Genomic DNA, 21536 nt, shown 5'->3' on the forward strand with positions numbered 1-21536 from the left:
TTAGCAGGTAAACTGGTATAATTAACAAGGTCTGGATGGGATTTAATTGGTTAAATAAAACAATTTAGAACAGGGTTCTAAAAAAGCGGGGGGGGGGGGGGGGGGGGGGGGGGGGGGGGGGGGGTCGGGGGGGGGGCGGGGCTGATATGCCTACAAACCTCAGTTCAGTGATATAAAGATTTCCCCACATAGCACCAATGTTAAGGTTCTGTAGACAAGCACCAAATGTTTTGTTTTCAATATAAAATGGAGTTTTTAGAGATAGACTAATGTGGCTCACAGCTATAGTTTAAAGCATTCCATTGTCAACACACACAATACACAAACTGTCTTCAATTCAGAGACAAACTGGACCTGTTTCTTTTGCTATTTTCTGCGTGTCTTATGCTAGAGATTTTTATAGCTCTGGGATTAATATTAATAAAATGCAGCATACTTTTTAATTTCCAGTATTTCATGAGGAAAACGACACAAGCTTATTAAAAAGAAATAGAATGTGATCGGTCCGTTCCTCTTTTCATGTTCCCCTAACTCAAGAGACCCTCAATAAGATAATCAGCATGGTGGTAGCGCTCTACTTGATGTAAGTGCTGGCGTAAGACTGAGGTTTTTCAGAACTGACCTGAAGCAATGTGAGGTTTTGTATGCAAACTTTAAGGAAAAAAAAAATCTGGCAACTTCTCTAGCAATTTGCTGGAGGGGACATTTTATGACAATTTTTACTAAGTTGTTCCTCAAGTTGCCAACAAAAAGTTGGCAAGGCGGGGGTCTCTATGTTTTCACTTAAACAAAATTAACTTTAACTACAACCACCCCCCCCCCACCCCCCCCCCCCCCCCCCCCCCCCCCCCCCCCCCCCCCCCCCCACACACACACACACACACACACAAAGGATGGAAACTTTTTGTGTTCTAAACTACTGCTGCCCTGTGGCAATGATTTCTCATCTGTCCCGTTTGTTGGGTTTGCCATAAATGTACCTGTCCCAAAAAAGCAACTACCTTGTTGAGAAGCGATACTAAGATAATCAGAGTGCCAGTGCAGGTCTTTAATTCTATTATCTGGTTTTTTTTACATTTGCTTTGAGTTATAATTTTGACAGCTCCCTGTAGGTAAACAGATGGCTTCTGCGCGTGCATTTGAAGCTGTCGCTTGTTTGCGAGTCAACAGTGCTGCTGACTGCATGCTCCCTTGAATCCCACAGATAAGGTTGCCAGCTTGTTTGCCCAAAGAGAGAAACTGCCGTCACATACTGTGAATGATTGCTGTTGCTTGACTAGGACTGGAAGAATAACGACTTGTGTACTTTTGTTAGCTTTTAGTAGCCCTTGTCATTTATTTAACTGAACTGCTGACTAATTTGTATTGTGTAGCCTGGAATGCTACCTTATCTTTTTGCACTAACCCTATCTTGAGGTGCCTGCAACAGTCCATGGTAAAAAAGCTCTTAGGAAGTAGTTCTACACTATGCACGCTGCTTAAATAAGGCAGGATCATCACATGTTTAAAACTGCTAACCCTGAAGCTTCTACCTTTTTATTTTTGCATTACAGTTTTTGTGTCCAGACTGTTAATTGTGAATGGGGAAATGCAAATAATAAGCAAAACAGACCCTCTGTGTAGTTCCTGGTTTGGGCAGGCCATCTCTAGTCTTGCTATTAACATGTTTGGTCAGCGCTCACTATAGCCTATGTCTTGCTTCGTACTTATAATATCTTTTTTTTGTAAGGTGGAGACGGATTGAACTGGTTCATTTAGCACATAACCACTGAACAGGATCATATCACATAGAACTGTTTCCAGCCCGCTTTCACTTCTTCCATTTCTTCCTCTTCTTTTCAGGTCCCTGCATGGAATGAGTCATTTTACTTGCACAATGCAACCCCAGCTGGATCTGGTTTGGTCCATGCAAGTGGAAGGTAGAGATATGAGTTACAGCAGGTAACTATATGAAATGAGTATGTGTGTAGCTTAGACTTCCTCCTCAATCCTTTCTTAGTATACCAGTACCTGTTGCTGTCACTGACAGTTACATCTGATCAGCTGCAGAGAAAGGTCACTCACAGCTGGAGCTCTGTCAAGGTAACTTTGCATCCGTTATATACAGATTTATTAAGGTATTTATAGCAAAACACCATTTGCAGATGGAATATCCAACTGCTAATGTTACAACACTAGTAACAAACACCTCAGACTTAACTTTGATTTCCTATTTTAACTTTCAAAGTAGTTTTGTGCGGTATGCAACATTTATTTTTCTTGCATTTTGGTGACTTTCATAAGGCTTTCATAAATCATGCCAAACGTGAAGGGGGCGACTGGAGTTAATGGATATGATCTTTACACTGAAAAACAATTTGCTTATGAATGGGGCTTTTTAATATTACAAAACTAGAGAGCACTTTCAACTCACTACCCAGTGCTGGTGGAAAACATTGTATTCTGTTGAGCAAAATAATTGAATGATGCATTTTTTTTTTTACAGCATGAGAAGATTCCTGTATATATAAAGGCTGCCATCCTTTGATGTTCTTCCCAGATGTGAAAGGCGAAATAACCGCTTCTGAAAAGCCTTTAGCTATCACCAGCAGCTTTCTCATTCTGCTGCTGCCAACAGCTGCTAATCCCTTTAGGACTCATCTTTGTTAAAGGAAAAACAAAACCAAGGAGCTTAAAAAAAATGGTTGGGACTTACTTCATCTTTCTGATCTTCCTCCTTAATTGCTGGGTGAAGATTATGCCAACGTCTGGCTATTCACTCAGAAACTGCACAGCCCACGGTGCCCTGAGATTCACCGGTCTGAAACTGCTCTGTTTCCGTAAAAACTTGTACTGCGTGCCTCCAGATATCCCTCACAACACCAAGTTCTTGGATATTTCATGGAACAATATATCCCAGCTACGACAAGGAGATTTCAGAAACCTAATATACCTCATGGGCTTGAATGCATCTAACAACCAAATCCACCACATAGACAGGCATGCTTTTAAAGACCTGACTGCGCTGCAGGTGCTGAATCTCTCCCAGAACCACTTGAGAGCGCTCACAGAGGGCCTGTTCGAGGGTTTGGAAAACCTCACTGAGCTTCAGCTGGGCGGCAACCACATACAAAAGATTGAGACCTACACCTTTCGGTTTATGAACAACATCAAGGTCTTGGACTTGAGTGCAAACGCATTGCTTCGAATAGAGAGGGTCCAGCCTGTGTTCAGAGCCTCTAACTTGGAGCAACTGTATCTTAGACAGAACAACTTCACAAGTTTCAACACTGAAGATTTTTCAAATGTTTCCTTAAAACTGAAAGTGCTCGACCTGTCTTTGAACCCTTTCAGAAACTTTAGCATTACAACAAACATCTTTCCCTGTGTCGTCTCTTTGAAACTCTTGGATTCAGAAGAAGGACTGAACTGGATGGTTGCGAACAAGTCTTTTCTGCATAGTGTTAAGAAACTTTCACTGAGTGGTTTTCACACAGCAAAACCTGAAATATTATCAGGGATAATAAAAAGCTTTGCTAACTCCTCTCTGAAAGATCTCCAACTCGATGATTTCCAATTGACAGAAGACAAAATGTTCTTAAATAATGTCTGTCGCTTGCTCCCCAAACTACAGACTCTTGGCCTTAAAAGGAATAATATTACTCTCCAGTACAATCCATTTGTCTACTGCTCGATGGTGAGCCATTTAGATCTATCATGGGAGGGTCTGAAATACACACCAGAGTCCTTGTTCAAAGGCATGCATAATTTGCTCTATCTGTCAATGGCTCACAATCATCTTTCAGATGTTCCCAGTGCTATCCGGAATGTCTGCACACTGCAAACTCTGGACCTTGGCTTCAATCGCATTGGCAAGTTGCAGCCCAGAGGCTTCTCCACATTAATGAGGTTGAAGGTTCTCATCTTGGATGGAAACAATATCAATGCAATGGACAGTGTACACTTTGAGGGCTTGGCTAACCTGGAGGAGCTCAGGGTTAAAAGAAACAACATCCAGGAAATCACAGGCTCATGGTCAACCACTCTACGACGTCTGAGATTCCTAGATATGAAATTCAACAAGTTGGGCTACATCAGTAATGACATCTTCCAAAATATGCATTCTTTGAAATCTCTTGAAATGGTTGGCAATCATATTTACAAATTTGATGTTGGTGCTTTCAAAGACTTAAGCAATCTTAAATATCTGCAGCTCGGGAAAAACCCGCTGAAGGTGCAATCTCTCGAAGAGGGAGATGTGTTCGCAGGAATGTCCTTACTAAAGTTGCTTAAACTCTTTGACTGCAATCTTTGCTACAAGACCTCAGATGAGCTCAAGCAACCTCCGTTTACAACTCTCAAATCTTTGATGTACCTCTCTATCAATAGCCAAGGTCCCAACTGCCTTGTTAGGATTCCATCAAACTTTCTGAAAGGGCTTAGTTCTCTCAGAGAACTCCATGCTGGCCACCAAAACATTGACTTTGTGCACCCTAAAACCTTCAGCCACACCCCCAATTTGACTTATTTGGACCTCAGTAACACCATGATCAAAGTACTAGATCCCCAAATATTTCTCACAGTGCCAAAACTCTCGATATTGCACTTGAATAAAGCCCATCTACAGTCCTTGGACTTCTTGGTTCATGCAAACCTTGCCAGGCTCAAGTTCCTTTCAGCCACAGCCAATCAGTTCACTGTGGTCAATGTGGCCCACATCAAGGCCCTTCCCCTCCTCAGGTTCCTCAACTTGACGAACAATCCCTTCATCTGCAGCTGTGAAAATGCTTGGTTCCAAAACTGGTCACTGCAGTACTCTATGGCTCAAGTTCTCAACTTCTATGATATTACCTGCAACTACCCAGCTAAGTACAAAGGATTTAAACTTGCAGATTTCAATGTAGACTCTTGCAAACTGGACTACGATTTTATATGCTTTATTGTGTCCTCCACCCTTGTGGCTGTTACCATGGTGTCCTCCTTCATCTTCCACTTCCTCCACTGGCAACTTGTCTATGCCTACCATCTCTTCCAAGCGTTCTTATACGACAGGAAGCAGAAGCCGTCCCGACGCTACGAGTTTGATGCCTTTGTTTCGTACAACACGCACGATGAGCCTTGGGTCCTGAGGGAGCTTCTGCCCAACCTGGAGGAGGGCCGTGGCTGGAAGCTGTGTCTGCACCATCGAGACTTTCAGCCCGGCAAGCCCATCATTGACAACATTGTGGACAACATCTACAAGAGCCGCAAGACCCTCTGCATCATCAGTCGCCACTACCTGGAGAGCGAGTGGTGCTCCAGGGAGATCCAGGTGGCCAGCTTCCGTCTCTTTGACGAGCAGAAGGACGTGCTGGTCCTGGTGTTCCTGGAGGACATCCCTGACTGCCAGCTCTCCCCCTACCACAGGATGAGGAAGCTGGTGAAAAAGAAGACCTACCTGAACTGGCCCAAATGTGAGGAAGAAACCAGACTGTTCTGGCACAAGCTGAACACAGCACTGGAGACCCGAGAAGAACCCGATGGAGAAAATCCGATTCTAACTGGCTTAGAGGCGTTTGACTAAACAAATATCTTCCTCCCTTTGGTAACCTTGTATATTTAATCATTACCCATTTTCTCACATCCCCCTGTGATATCAAATGTACCATTCATATCTGTGAGCAGTGAATCCTAATATGCTAATGATGCTAAAATGACACAAACATTCAATGGGTCTTCCTCTTAACAGAGGCTTCTCCCTCAATTGTTTATCTGATTTTCTTTTCTATTTGTTTTTGTTTTTTTTAATATAGAAAAAAACCCATTGGTGGTCATTTAAAATGTTTTTAATTGCTTATAATGATTAGAGATTAAGTTTAAAATGTGCCTTAGATTGTAATGTATTAGTGTTTACTATGATTCCGATAGCAGTGGGTTAACCCAATTATGGATGTTATTATTAACAAGATGTGAATGTGTTATGCTTTCTGCCTAATAAAATGTTACTAATTAGATCTTCTTTGCAAAAATCTTTGTACCTAAAATAAACAAGTGGTGATACAACAGCACAAGGAAGGTGCTAGCATCCCTAATAATGAAGTGCTGTCACTTTGCAAACCAATCAATAGGTAAATTCACAGGTGAACAAAATATATTGAAATATATTAAATATATATATATTTGAAAAATACAGTGTCATATATTTTTCAATAAATCGCCATACGTTTTTTTCTTTTGTAAGGACAACTGCATTTGACATTCTCCTGTACAGAAAGTGGTCGATCAACATTTCTGAAATCAATCTGGATAATTTACTTCAATATTAGGAAGATGAAAACACATGTGTGGCATTCCAAAGTACAATCATGTGCTTAATGCAAACCCTGTACCTCTGTCCTATCATGTTTCTTCCTGTCAACTCCGTTGTCTCAGATGGACTTGAAATTCTCCTGTCTATTTATCAGGTGAATTAATAACGTTCCGATCAATTCATTCAATGAAAACAGATTCCTATGATCTGAGAAGAGCATCTGGTAACATTATAACATGGACATTATTAAACAAGCTCTAATAATGAATGGATCTCTTTATACTGCCTGTACTTCTGTGTTTGAGGGGCTCAGGCTGATGTCAAAACCACAGACAAACCAATCAGTCAGTGTCACACAAACAATCAGTGTCACAGAGACGGCCGAAGTGGGCGGCGTCAGAACCAGGAAAGGTAAGGCAATACACAAAACACAGGACGGATGAAATGAAATGATGATGGCGCTTGCTTGCGCCGGTTTATTGCAAAATAAAAGGGTTGAACAAACAAACAGAAAAAGGACACGGCACTGGTAGCCAAAATAAAACAGACAAACAAAAAACGGACTAATACTTAACAAAACGGTGGACGCACAGACACTGACAAACACGGTGAGCGGATACTTTCCCCTATTATTATTACTGCTACTGCTACTGCTACTGCTTATTTTCTCCGTCTCCAATCCCGCTCCGGAACACCCAACCCCAGTATGTGACAACGTGCATCTATATATACTATTGTGCTGGGATTCAATTACCAATTAATTATTCACATCCCAGCACGTGAATTAATAAAGTGCAATTCCCCGTGCTCACATATTATTACATTTTACTTGCACGTGAAGTGCTGTGCAATCCTCGTGCCTAAATACACATATACATTTTAAACACTCGTGTTACACAGACCCGTTTATATCCCGTGTACCAATGTCTATACACCAACATTTAAACACACCACACGCAACACATAACAGATAATATACACATATGTGGGGTCCCCGCCTTTGTAAACAATCAGTCAGTGAAACCCTTTATTTATCCAGATGACTGGAATGAGAACACATTCTCATTTCCAATGACGAGCTGGAACACGACCACAGCAAACACAAGAAATAAGATGTGAAAAAAAACCTCAGAATCAGAATGCAAAAGGTTACTATTTATGGGGCCAGGACTGCTATTGTGTTGAAATGTCATTCGGAAGCACTCTAAAGAGGAATGGATGCCTTGCTTGGAGAGTTCTGTTCACACTTTAACACGTCAAAACACTTTAAAGAAGCACTCGGTCAAATGCGTGACCAATTCCTGCCACAGGACATGTTGCAAGTCTGCAGTTTCCTCTAAAGATGCGACCGACTCTCTCACTTCCTGTTTTAGACGTAGTGTTTTGAAAGATCTGTTACAGGGGTAGGTGTGTGTTTTTATTTATTTTTTTATTTTTTTATTAAAGCTGGTTTAGTTTGAATGTACATTTGGCAGGGGCAGGATTAAACCCTATCCCTGCCAAGTCCACGTGCAGAACGTGGCTAGGTGATGATTGATTGATCTGATTGCCAATCAGCCCTGACCACATGATATATAAGAGGAGCCAGAGTCTTGATTGTGGCTTGCTTATTTACGGAAAGGACTGGGGGCAGCTGGCTGTGCTCCCTGTCCCTGCATTGTGTTAGCACAGCTCGAGTGAATTACTTTATTTTGTGTGCTTTGTTTAGTCTCTTTTGCTTGTTTTGTTACTTAAATAAAGGCATCCAGCTGTGCTGAGCAGCAGTCTTCCAATTCCGTGTCTGCTATTCCTGTTGCTGGACAGTCTGAGACAGGGCAGTTATGATGGACGATGGTGATGCCTTACAACCGGAGAGGAAGATAAGGTCCAGGGTATTACCAGATGTGTGAGTAGGGGAGGAGGGGAGAAGCAGGAGGTTAAACACGTTGGTGGGAGGGAGAAGGGCACCAAGCAACCTCCAGTAGATCAAAAGCTACTGGGATTTGAGATTTGTGGGATTTTGCAGTTCCTGTTACAGACCCCTGTAACAGGAACGGCAGGACACAGAACAGTAGTTGCAGAGGTAGACCGCAGGTAGATGTGCAGAGTGGAGAGTTTGAATGTTGAATGAACGCCACACTGTGAGCTTTGGGATAAACAGCCTCCCAGCCGAGGCTTGATGACGTAGTTAGGTGTTAGGTGTTAGGTGTTAGGTGTGTTCGGTGTGTTTTATTAAACTCAGTAAAACCATCAATGGCTCAACTGCTTTGCAATGGGAGTCTTATTTTCATCCCTGTAATAGAGTTTAAAAAGCATTCTAGCAGTAATTCAACAAGTTAAACTATAACAACATAAAGCATAAAAGCAGAATGATAATGCAAGAGATGCAGTGAAGTTTAAAAAGATTCATCAAATAATACCAAAAAAAATCCTAAAGCTGGAGTTTAAGAAAAATAAATAATAAATCATTATTTTACCCAAATGCCTAACAGATCTTAGAGAAATTCTAATTTTTGTATGTATTTGTTTTTTGCCATTAGGCTCCCTGATATTACTTTATTTCTGAATTTGCTTCAAATGCTGCAGCATTAACTACCGTCTCCTTAGGTAAATCTACACATATATTTTATAGATTGTCCGCTGAGCTGGTTAATCTACACATGTACTGGTTAATCTATAGATGTACTGACTTTACACATGAACCGTGACATATATACCCGAGCCCATGATAAAATACAGCCTTTATTGTAGGCTCAGCTATATAACTACAGTATGTAGTTACTGCAAAAAGTGGATCTAATAGAACTATTGTATCTTGCAACTGAATTCCCCCTTCAGGGGGCTTTTTCTAGTAGTGATCTTTGAAAATGTACCAGGCAGTGGGAAAGTGAGCTGAGGGTGATACATACACAGGTAGCGGTTTTAATTGATTAATAGAACAGTCGCTTGATTGTACAAGTTAATGTTAAAAAGAGTGTTAACAAATTGAAACTTCAAGAGGAAACCCTTTATTCACCTTTACACAGTGTCTGCATGAATTTCTCCTGCATGACTGAATGTGCATTTGGATAGTATCTACTGCAAGGCATTTGAAGTTAATTATTGATAAGCAGATCACAAGTGAACGTGTCTTCCTAGACCCAAAACAATCTTTTATCTAAAACAAGTTTGCAAACTTTGCAACACATTCTAAGCTGAAGTAATCCAAGCACAATTCTTTGTGTTTTAATCATGTGTGAGAAGAATGGAAGATGAGAACATGCTCGGATAATACGGGGGTTTCAAGAGTCTACATGACGAGACCCGCCCAGACAGTGTGGGGGCACACACTGCGACCGTGACTGCAACCAGTGACTGCACTGGAGAAGGTGGCTGCAAAGGGAAGCAGCTCTGATTAGATCCACTTTCCCAGGTTCAGAACAGTCGTCAGCTTTTGAATGCGGTTCCAAAGCAGTTTCTTGACATTTTTCATTAAATCCTAGTAGGCCTAATTGTTTATTACAGAGTAGAATTCACAGAAGAATATTGAATGCAACAACAAAACAAATCTTGCCAAACAGCATTAAAAAAAATGCATACATAATAAATAAATTAAACTTTTTTTTTCTTTTTCATTTTTATGTTTCTTGTACTCAGAGATCCCTTCTCCGTCATTTCCCACACAGCAGTATTAAATACTAACGCTGCAGAAGCCCAGGTATCGTTGCTTTTATCCAGTGCAAGAGCTCCCCCTTGTGAGTATTAAGAGTAAAGCACGAGCACTGGCACAATGCTGCGCTGTCTTATACAGTGTCTCTCACTGAATCCAAAGCGGCTTTACACTAACATCGCTGTGAGTTCACTGAATATAGTTATAGACTACCTGAGCTGTCATTGTTTCATACAAACTGCCAAAGCCACAATACCTCACCAATGATTATTTGAAATAACGTTTTAATGGTCGTTTTCCCTTTTTTAGTTCATTTTAACCCCATTGTATCTATGTATTTATTTTCTAAAACGTGTTGCAACCAGGACTCAGTACCAGTAAATGTGGTGCAAAAACATCCATCGTTTCTCTAGAAATATGTTTTTAAAATATAAAACGAATGTAGCTTATTGTTCTCTGATACCGGTACTGAGATGTTGTTCTTCAGTGTTAGGTGTGTTTTATTAAACTCAGAAAAACCAGCAAATGCTCAGACTGCTTTGCAATGAGAGTCTTCATCCCTGGAAGAGAGTTTAAAAAACATTCTACCAGTAATTAAAGTTAAACTATAATAACACGAAGCATAAAGTTTCAGTCAGGAGTCTAAGCCAGTTAGAATCGGACTCTCCTCATCGGGTTCTTCTCGGGTCTCCAGTGCTGTGTTCAGCTTGTGCCAGAACAGTCTGGTTTTTTCCTCACATTTGGGCCAGTTCAGGTAGGTTTTCTTTTTCACCAGCTTCCTCATCCTGTGGTAGGGGGAGAGCTGGCAGTCAGGGATGTCCTCCAGGAACACCAGGACCAGCACGTCCTTCTGCTCGTCAAAGAGACGGAAGCTGGCCACCTGGATCTCCCTGGAGCACCACTCGCTCTCCAGGTAGTGGCGACTGATGATGCAGAGGGTCTTGCGGCTCTTGTAGATGTTGTCCACAATGTTGTCAATGATGGGCTTGCCGGGCTGAAAGTCTCGGTGGTGCAGACACAGCTTCCAGCCACGGCCCTCCTCCAGGTTGGGCAGAAGCTCCCTCAGGACCCAAGGCTCATCGTGCGTGTTGTACGAAACAAAGGCATCAAACTCGTAGCGTCGGGACGGCTTCTGCTTCCTGTCGTATAAGAACGCTTGGAAGAGATGGTAGGCATAGACAAGTTGCCAGCGGAGGAACTGGTAAATGAAGGAGGACACCATGGTAAGAGTCACAAGGGTGGAAGTTGAGACAAAAAAGATAAACTCCAGATCCACAGTGCAAGACTCTATCCTCAAGTCCTCTAGCTTCGTTCCTCTGAGATTGTCCGGATATCCACAGGAATATTTGTTCAGGTAGATAACCTGTGTGTAGGGGTCCTGCCTGGACCAGTTAAGGAACCAGGCGTTCTCACATCCAAAGGTGAATGGGTTCTGCTGCAGGTCCAGGTACTTGAGCGCAGGGAGGGAGAGGATCAGAGTCTTGTTGACCACAGAAACCTCGTTGCCCCTCGCTCGCAGGAACTTAAGCTTGGAAAGGTTGGCCTGGGCCAGAAAATCAAATGATGGCAGGCGTGCCTGGCTCAAGATGAATTCTGTGAGGTTAGGCATCGTCTGAAAGGTTTTTGGGTCAACAGAACTGAGAGCATTTTTGCTAATGTCAAGGAAGGACATCTGGGGAGTGTGGTTGAAGGTACTGGGGTGTATAAAGTCCAAGTTCAGGTTGCCAGCATGTAGTTCTTTGAGGGAGCTTAACCCTTCCAGAAAATTGGAAGGCAGATGGACAAGGCCATTGTGACCTTGGCTGTTAATGGCAAGGAAGATCAAAGACTTCAGGGCTTTGAAAGGAGGGGTCTTTAGCTCTGCGTTGCTCTCATACTCCAAGTAGTTGTCAAAGATCTGAAGTTCAGTGAGGGAAGGCATGCCTGTCAAAACATTCTCTCTTGTAAAAGTGTCTCTGGTAAGCTTGTTGCTTCCCAGCAGCAGCACTTTCAGCTGGACTAACCCTTTAAAAGCCCCCTCCTCAATGTCAGCTATCTGATTGTCCACTAGGTTGAGGGATTTAAGGGAACCCAGGTTCTGAAAGGTGTTTTTTTTTATGATGCTCAGCTTGTTGGATCGCAGTTCCAGGATCTCAAGTTTATGTAGGCTGCCTGACAATGGCTCTGGGATGGACAGGATCAGATTAATACCAAGTTTCAGCTCCTGTAGGCTGACTAAGGATCCGAACAGAGAACCCGTGATCATCGATATTTTGTTCCCCACCAGGATGAGATGCTTAAGCCTGGTCAAGTTGTTGAAATCCCAGCTCTGTAGATGATCGATCAGATTGTAGCTGAAGTCCAAATATTCTAGGTTGCTGATGCTCTGGGTGGCATTGGGAACAGCGACCAGCTGGTTGTGGGACAAGTACAGGACACGTAAGCTGTCCATCCCTCTGAAAGAGAAATCCGACACGCTTTTCAGTTGGTTATCTGATAAATCCAAATGGTACACCAGCAAACAGCGTTCAAAGAGCCTGTCCTGGAGAGTGCTAAGGTTATCCCCTCGCAGGCTGAGGATCTGGAGATTAGGTAAAGAGAGGCAGACGTTCTTTAAGATGTTATCCACTGTATCCACATGTAAATCATTTAGGTGGAGAACTTCTAAAGAACTAGCGAAGCTTTCTATCACAGGGAAGATCCCAGGTGTTGAAATGCGGGTGCCGTTTAAAGACAGTGTCTTCACACCAGTTAAAAAAGAATGATTTCTCATCTCCCAGTGCAGCCCATCCTTTGCACCTGAGTAGGAGAGATCCAGATCCACGAGGTGGGGGAAAATGTCTGTGCTAACATTAAAACTAGTGAATGGGTTACTAGACAGGTCAAGCACTCTCAAATTCAAGGGAACGCTTGTCAGCTCTTTGGTGTTGAAAGTTGAAAAGCCATTGGATCCCAGGCTCAGCTCTTCTAAGTGAGGGCATTTTAAAACAGGTTGAACTTCCTCAAGCTGGTAGAGCGCATTCGATGTCAGGTTCACCACCCTAACATTGGCAAGGACCAGGAAGGCATCGGGGTGTATCTTTTGTATGCGGTTCCAAGCCAGTTTCAACACCGTGAGGTTGTACAGTCCATAGAACATGTTGCTTGAGAGCACGCTCAGCTTGTTCAGGGTCAGATTTAGCTCCTGCAAGCCTGCGAGATCTCGGAACGTGCCCGGCTCCACGTGAGAGATTTGGTTGTGAGACACGTTCAGGTTCTTCAGGTTTGTCAGGTTTCTGAAATCATTTTCCTGAAGCTGTGAGATACGATTGCCAGAAATGTCTAAGACCTTTGTGTTGTGAGGGATATCAGAAGGCACGTGGTAGAAATTCATCTGATAGCAAAGGACCTTCAGTCGGTCAGTGTAATTTAGAGAGCCTTGGACCGTACAGTTCCTTAGGGAGTATCCTGCTGTCGGCGCAATCTGCACCCAGGATTCCAGGAGGAAAAAAGCAAAGGTTAAGAGAATCCCAAGCATCATGACGAGAAAAAGCTCCTTCTTTAAGTTTTAGCTTCTGTGATTGCAGTTTCTTGTCAGTCAGAGATCTCTGTGACATGAACATGGGCTGAAAGCTACAGGCAGTATTCTGCTCTCCCTTAACAGGGAAGTGGTCTATTTTGTGCAGGAGGGGTAGAGTTAGTTTCTCAGCTTCCAGTTCCTCCAAGAGCAGGTAACACCAGATTCCAGCCTTGATGCAATGAGTCATCTAAGCACACTATAGGAAAAAGCAAGAAGAATATACTTGTTACCTGTGTCTCATACTTTTTTGTTTTGTATCAGTAGCCTAGATCTCAGCAGATATGGCTATAAATACATGTATATTTAAAACCAAGACATACTATTTTACATTAGGGATGTGTGGATACCCTGCTCTTTTCTACATGACTGAGAAACATCTAAACAACATATTGCTAATATAAAGTGAAACTTGTTCAGGTAGATAACCTGTGTGTTCAGTAATAAATGGAGCAAGCTGTTTTGACTGCTCTCATAATCAATAAGTTAAACACTGTACTGTGTCTTACTTCTCATGCAATGTATATGAGTCTCCACTATGTGTCTCCATTCTAGACAGCGATACTCTATCTGCATTTTACCACGAGAACACAAAAGAGTGGCTACCACAAAGGGGTTCCCCTTCTAAAAGTTTACCACAGTAAATGTGCTCTGTAATTTTGCAGTTTTCACATGCTTTTTTCTGAAGTTATACTATGCATGTACAATGGTTTTATTATGCCCTATAAACCTCTTTACCATTCTTTGATGTGCTTCAACATGCCTTCATTGTGGTTTATTATACTTTGCTGTAAATATTTTAAACCATACTTTCGCTGATGAAAAAGCTGTGAATGAACTTTGTTAATAATTTGACACTGAAAAAAGCAGCTTAACACTGAACAGAAATTATCTAATCTTTACAAGGTGCCAAAATACCTTCTGCATAGCAAATTCAACGCAACACATGCACATTGCAGGGACTCCACAATCACAGGCTCAGCTGTTCCAGTATACAGTCTCCAATGCTATTATTGCTTAGAGAAATGGACCCTAGCAAAAGCATAGCCAGACGTAATGAAGCATGGTAAAAGTGCATATACCATGGGTAGTTTTTATAAAGGCTGCACATTGCGTTTATCGTTCTGCTCTTTTTTCCTGTTCCTACACTTTGCTATGCCTTTAAACGTCACAGACACCTTAACCTGTTCAATGTTATTCAAAGTGCCACATTTTAGAAGGCCTATATTGTTCTAGACATACCTTTACAAAAAAGTAATAACAAAAAAAGAATGGTAGTTGTTAACAGGCTCATACTTACGTGGCTTCATCTTTCTCTTCCAAACTCAATCCACACACCCTGCAGCCTTGGAAGTGAAAATGGCTTGCAATAATGAGGTCTGACTAACTCCTTTACGAATGGTCTTGTGCTTGCTCTTCTGCCAATATTCTGATCACAATTCCTTTTTGGCATGCCAAAACATCATCTGATCATGCCAGCTTCCTCTCTACTTTCTGAACAACCCAGTCACCAGGAGGTGTTGCATCAGTTTTGCCCTGAAGTTCTGCTTTTCAAAGATGTTCCCACATCATTGCACACCAGCTGCAGATCACGAGAGTGTAATAGGATTGTTCCCCATTATTGTGACTGCATTTCTTACAAAAAAATAAAACAAAACGTAAGCTAACAGATGATAGTGGAGTACGTATCTCTCCGGGTGTCTGATGATAGTGGAGTACGCTTCTCTCATTGTCTGATGATAGTGGAGTACGTGTCTCTCATTGTCTGATGATAGTGGAGTATGTGTCTCTCATTGTCTGATGATAGTGGAGTATGTGTCTCTCATTGTCTGATGATAGTGGAGTATGTGTCTCTCATTGTCTGATGATAGTTGAGTACGCTTCTCTCATTGTCTGATGATAGTGGAGTATGTGTCACTCATTGTCTGATGATAGTAGAGTATGCGTCTCTCATTGTCTCTCATTGTCTGATGATAGTGGAGTATGTGTTTCTCATTGTCTGATGATAGTGGAGTATGTGTCTCTCATTGTCTGATGATAGTGGAGTATGTGTCTCTCATTGTCTGATGATAGTGGAGTATGCGTCTCTCATTGTCTGATGATAGTGGAGTATGTGTCTCTCATTGTCTGATGATAGTGGAGTATGCGTCTCTCATTGTCTGATGATAGTGGAGTATGTGTCTCTCATTGTCTGATGATAGTGGAGTATGTGTCTGTCATTGTCTGATGATAGTGGAGTATGTGTCTCTCATTGTCTGATGATAGTGGAGTATGCGTCTCTCATTGTCTGATGATAGTGGAGTATGTGTCTCTCATTGTCTGATGATAGTGGAGTATGTGTCTCTCATTGTCTGATGATAGTGGAGTATGTGTCTCTCATTGTCTGATGATAGTGGAGTATGTGTCTCTCATTGTCTGATGATAGTGGAGTATGTGTCTCTCATTGTCTGATGATAGTGGAGTATGTGTCTCTCATTGTCTGATGATAGTGGAGTATGCTGATGATAGTAGAGTATGCGTCTCTCATTGTCTGATGATAGTGGAGTATGTGTCTCTCATTGTCTGATGATAGTGGAGTATGTGTCTCTCATTGTCTGATGATAGTGGAGTATGTGTCTCTCATTGTCTGATGATAGTGGAGTATGCGTCTCTCATTGTCTGATGATAGTAGAGTATGCGTCTCTCATTGTCTGATGATAGTGGAGTATGTGTCTCATTGTCTGATGATAGTGGAGTGTCTCTCATTGTCTGATGATAGTGGAGTATGCGTCTCTCATTGTCTGATGATAGTGGAGGAGTATGTGTGTGTCTCATTGTCTGATGATAGTGGAGTATGTGTCTCTCATTGTCTGATGATAGTGGAGTATGTGTCTCTCATTGTCTGATGATAGTGGAGTATGTGTCTCTCATTGTCTGATGATAGTGGAGTATGTGTCTCTCATTGTCTGATGATAGTGGAGTATGCGTCTCTCATTGTCTGATGATAGTGGAGTATGTGTCTCTCATTGTCTGATGATAGTGGAGTTGTCTGATGATAGTGGAGTATGTGTCTCTCATTGTCTGATGATAGTGGAGTATGTGTCTCTCATTGTCTGATGATAGTGGAGTATGCGTCTCTCATTGTCTGATGATAGTGGAGTATGTGTCTCTCATTGTCTGATGATAGTGGAGTATGTGTCTCTCATTGTCTGATGATAGTGGAGTATGTGTCTCTCATTGTCTGATGATAGTGGAGTATGTGTCTCTCATTGTCTGATGATAGTGGAGTATGTGTCTCTCATTGTCATTGTCTGATGATAGTGGAGTATGATGTCTCTCATTGTCTGATGATAGTGGAGTATGTGTTTCTCATTGTCTGATGATAGTGGAGTATGTGTCTCATTGTCTGATGATAGTGGAGTATGTGTCTCTCATTGTCTGATGATAGTGGCGTATGTGTCTGTCATTGTCTGATGATAGTGGAGTATGTGTCTCTCATTGTCTGATGATAGTGGAGTATGTGTCTCTCATTGTCTGATGATAGTGGAGTATTGTCTCTCATTGTCTGATGATAGTGGAGTATGCGTCTCTCATTGTCTGATGATAGTGGAGTATGTGTCTCTCATTGTCTGATGATAGTGGAGTATGCGTCTCTCATTGTCTGATGATAGTAGTATGTGTCTCTCATTGTCTGATGATAGTGGAGTATGTGTCTCTCATTGTCTGATGATAGTGTATGTCTCTCATTGTCTGATGATAGTGGAGTATGTGTCTCTCATGTCTCTCCAGTCTGATGATAGTGGAGTATGTGTCTCTCATTGTCTGATGATAGTGGAGTATGTGTCTCTCATTGTCTGATGATAGTGGAGTATGCGTCTCTCATTGTCTGATGATAGTGGAGTATGTGTCTCTCATTGTCTGATGATAGTGGAGTATGTGTCTCTCATTGTCTGATGATAGTGGAGTATGTGTCTCTCATTGTCTGATGATAGTGGAGTATGTGTCTCTCATTGTCTGATGAGTATGCGTCTCTCATTGTCTGAGTAGTAGAGTAGTCTCTCATTGTCTGATGATAGTGGAGTATGTGTCTCTCATTGTCTGATGATAGTGGAGTATGCGTCTCTCTCATTGTCTGATGATAGTGGAGTATGTGTCTCTCATTGTCTGATGATAGTGGAGTATGTGTCTCTCATTGTCTGATGATAGTGGAGTATGTGTCTCTCATTGTCTGATGATAGTGGAGTATGTGTCTCTCATTGTCTGATGATAGTGTCTGATGATAGTGGAGTATGCGTCTCTCATTGTCTGATGATAGTGGAGTATGTGTCTCTCATTGTCTGATGATAGTGGAGTATGTGTCTCTCATTGTCTGATGATAGTGGAGTATGTCTCATTGTCTGATGATAGTGGAGTATGTCTGATGATAGTGGAGTATGTGTCTCTCATTGTCTGATGATAGTGGAGTATGTGTGTCTCTCATTGTCTGATGATAGTGATAGTCTCTCATTGTCTGATGATAGTGGAGTGTCTCTCATTGTCTGATGATAGTGGAGTATGTGTCTCTCATTGTCTGATGATAGTGGAGTATGTGTCTCTCATTGTCTGATGATAGTCTCTCATTGTCTGATGAGTATGTGTGTCTCTCATTGTCTGATGATAGTGGAGTATGTGTCTCTCATTGTCTGATGATAGTGGAGTATGTGTCTCTCATTGTCTGATGATAGTGGAGTATGTGTCTCTCATTGTCTGATGATAGTGGAGTATGTGTCTCTCATTGTCTGATGATAGTGGAGTAGTCATTGCTGATGATAGTGGAGTATGTGTCTCTCATTGTCTGATGATAGTGGAGTATGTGTCTCTCATTGTCTGATGATAGTCTCATTGTCTGATGATAGTGGAGTATGTGTCTCTCATTGTCTGATGATAGTGGAGTATGTGTCTCTCATTGTCTGATGATAGAGTATGTGTCTCTCATTGTCTGATGATAGTGGAGTATGCGTCTCTCATTGTCTGATGATAGTGGAGTATGTGTCTCTCATTGTCAGTATGTGTCTCTCATTGTCTGATGATAGTGGAGTATGCGTCTCTCATTGTCTGATGATAGTGGAGTATATTATTCTCTCATTGTCTGATGATAGTGGAGTATGTGTCTCTCATTGTCTGATGATAGTGGAGTATGAGTCTCTCATTGTCTGATGATAGTGGAGTATGTGTCTCTCATTGTCTGATGATAGTAAGTATCATTGTCTGATGATAGTAAAATCAAGTGTGTAGAATACATTGTCTGATGATAAGTAGTCTCTCATTGCAGATAGTCGTATGTGTCTGTCATTGTCTGATGACATGTTTCTCATTGTCTGATGATAGTGGAGTCTGTCTCTCATTGGGGATGATAGTGGAGTACTCTCATTGTCAAGTATGCGTCTCTCATTGTCTGATGATAGTGGAGTATGCGTCTCTCATTGTCAGTATGCGTCTCTCATTGTCTGATGATAGTGGAGTATCTCATTGTCAGTATGTGTCTCTCATTGTTAATATTTGTTCAATCTGAAAGGAATGTGTCTCTCATTGTCTGTGATCTGTGTATTTTAGATGGCATTGTCTGATGATAGTGGAGTATCACCATTGTCTGATGATAAGAGTACTTCTCATTGTCTGATGATAGTGGATATGTCTCTCATGTCTGATGATAGTGGAGTATGGTCTCTCATTTCTGATGATAGTTGAGTTTCTTTTTTTTTTTTTTTTTTAGATAAATGTTCAAGATGTATTAATTTCTTTGTTTCCACATATAATTCTAAAAATGTTTTGTTTGTTTTTTCCTTCTCATAAACTAGCTGCACCTATCCAAGAATATCCGTGAAATCGGATGCAGCTTGTAGATGCCGGAATGCAGAATAACCTGTTATGCGCATAGCCTTGCAGTAGGGTAGCATACAATTACAGCAGGTGTGCGCTCTTGGTACTGTATAGCACAGCCCTGAACGCTTGGTCATTGTCTGATGATAAAAGCAATCAGTCTGAGCAAACAAGCTCCCTGCCAGCACCATTGTGTGCAAGCGGTAGCCCTGCTCAAAGAACAGCCCCTTCTCCGCCTACCTGTAACCTAGTAACTCGCAGCAAGGCGTCTGAGCGGCAGAGGGGTAGAATGTGCCGGTGGCTGTCGCTATTCTTCCCCGTTGTGGGGCTGTGTGGGCACTAGCTTTGGCTGGCAGCATTGCTACGGTTTTGTATCTTTGGGTCGTCTTTAATTCCCTATTTCATCGTCGTACGTATTTCAGGTTGAGGTGACGGGTTTGTGAAGACTGTGGCTGGATTGCACAGACCTACACTGCGGCGCAGACTCGGATCATGTTGTGATCAAAGAAGTGCTAAGCTTTCAAATCAGGTCTCTCCTTCGTTTGTTAGCATTATTATTTACTTTTATTGTGCTGGGAATATCTGAGTTCTTGTCACTTGTCTTTTTTATGTTAAATCAGGATGTTAAAATCTAAGTGTGTAGAATACACAGTAAAGGCAGATCACCTTGACATGTTTTTTTTTTTTCTGGGGGAAAACCTACAAACCCACAAACATTTAATTTGCAGAATTAATATTTGTTAATCAAAGGAAATCTGTTATTATTAGGGTTTTCTTTTTTTTTTTTTTTATTCTTCTAGCTGCACCTATCCAAGAATTCTCGGATGCAGCTTGTAGATGCCGGAATAGAATAACCTGTTATGCGCATAGCCTTGCAGTAGGGTATTATGAACGCTTGGTAAAGCAATCATTGCCAGCACCATTGTGTGCAAGCGGTAGCCCTGCTCAAAGAACATGCTCGCAGCAAGGCGTCTGAGCGGCAGAGGGGTAGAATGTGCCGGTGGCTGTCGCTATTCTTCCCCGTTGTGGGGCTGTGTGGGCACTAGCTTTGCATTGCTACGGTTTTGTATCGCAGCAAGGCGTTGTTGTTGTATTATGTCGCTATTCTTCCCCGTTGTATTGTTAGATTGTTAGATTGTTGTTTTTGTTGTTATTCTGGCAACCAGGATGTTTTGTATTTATATATTTAACCATCCATCGCTGTGTTTGCACCGAGCCGGTGCCTGTAGTTGCTACCTCAGGAAATTAGAAAAGCCTTTGCAAATATAAATCATATTTTAATTGGTCCAATGCATCTGTCATCTCATTCTTAAATATGCTTTAAATATGAGCTCACACCCCTCACCAGCACTAAGACCTTTGTAATACAGGAGTGCTGTGTAGGGCTTTTATTTGCTTTGCGAAGGTGTTAGCTGTCGGGTCCAAATGCGACCTATCTCTGTAGTGACATTGCTGTACAGCTTTTGAAAATAGAGCTGTGTAGAAAATAACATTACAAACAAAAGCAGGGTGACAAAAGATGAAAGCTTCAGAGCATTGGCGAACAGGCAGCGCTCCATTACTGTTTACAGGAACCGCATTACTAAAATAGAATATCGTGTCAGTCGCGAATGTGCGAGTGGAGAGCCATTCAAGGTGTAGCTCACGTCGTACTGGAGGTTGCATGCACATTTCTGATAAGGTTCGTTTAATCGGAAAACAAACACCCTCATATCTCAAATTCTTGAAGCACCTGTGTAGAATGCTGTAGGACAGGCAGTGGTTTTACAGGCCTGGCAGTTACAGAGGCATGATGAAGGAGTTATCACGTGCATGGGGCTTTCTGTGCAAGTGCTTCTTCTTATATAGACACAAGCACACATAACAAAAGTGTAATACAGCACAGTTAAAGCATGGTCAAGCATTGTAAAGCACATGTTTAAAAACAATGGCAAACTATGAGAAATGCACAGGGCAAATTTACTGACTGTGCAAATTGACGGGGTCAAACTTATATCAACAGGGATATATCGGCAGTGTTGCCCTATTGGAAAGTACAAGACCAGGGCCTGTTTCTGCAGAATTCATTTAACAATGGCACAAAGCATTATAGCAATTCTTAAATAACGCTGCATGATTTGCTTTCTGCTGAGTCCTTCAGTCTAAACCTAAATCTTAAAATTCTTCTTACTCTATCTGTGCCACAGTGCTGCGGTACACTGTGGATAGGGATATAGCATCTCACAGATCCGGTTCCCTCTGTTCTTCTCTCTCCCTCTCCAGACTCT

General features: G+C 41.9%; 2 protein-coding genes across 3 annotated transcripts; one reads left to right on the forward strand and one right to left on the reverse strand.

Annotated features, from left to right (window-relative positions):
• The first annotated feature begins 2485 nt into the window (after positions 1 to 2485).
• Positions 2486 to 5755, forward strand: LOC121297337 (toll-like receptor 13). Its single transcript, XM_041223610.1, has one exon. It carries the CDS (start codon positions 2681 to 2683, stop codon positions 5540 to 5542), a length of 2862 nt encoding a protein of 953 aa, XP_041079544.1. The 5' UTR covers positions 2486 to 2680; the 3' UTR covers positions 5543 to 5755.
• A 3378-nt stretch (positions 5756 to 9133) lies between these two features.
• LOC121297336 (toll-like receptor 13) lies at positions 9134 to 14897 on the reverse strand. 2 transcript variants are annotated; one of them, XM_041223607.1, is made up of 2 exons: positions 14732 to 14897; positions 9134 to 13630 (listed from the first exon to the last, which is right to left on the reverse strand). In XM_041223607.1, the coding sequence occupies exon 2, from the start codon at positions 13393 to 13395 to the stop codon at positions 10531 to 10533; it is 2865 nt and encodes a 954-aa protein (XP_041079541.1). In that variant the 5' UTR covers positions 13396 to 13630; positions 14732 to 14897; the 3' UTR covers positions 9134 to 10530. The 2 variants fall into 2 exon arrangements, with proteins under 2 accessions (XP_041079541.1, XP_041079542.1); XM_041223608.1 differs by having other exon boundaries at positions 14728 to 14897.
• Between the last annotated feature and the right edge of the window lie 6639 nt (positions 14898 to 21536).

Source organism: Polyodon spathula, chromosome 22 (genome assembly GCF_017654505.1).
Source record: "Polyodon spathula isolate WHYD16114869_AA chromosome 22, ASM1765450v1, whole genome shotgun sequence".
NCBI lineage: Eukaryota > Metazoa > Chordata > Actinopteri > Acipenseriformes > Polyodontidae > Polyodon > Polyodon spathula.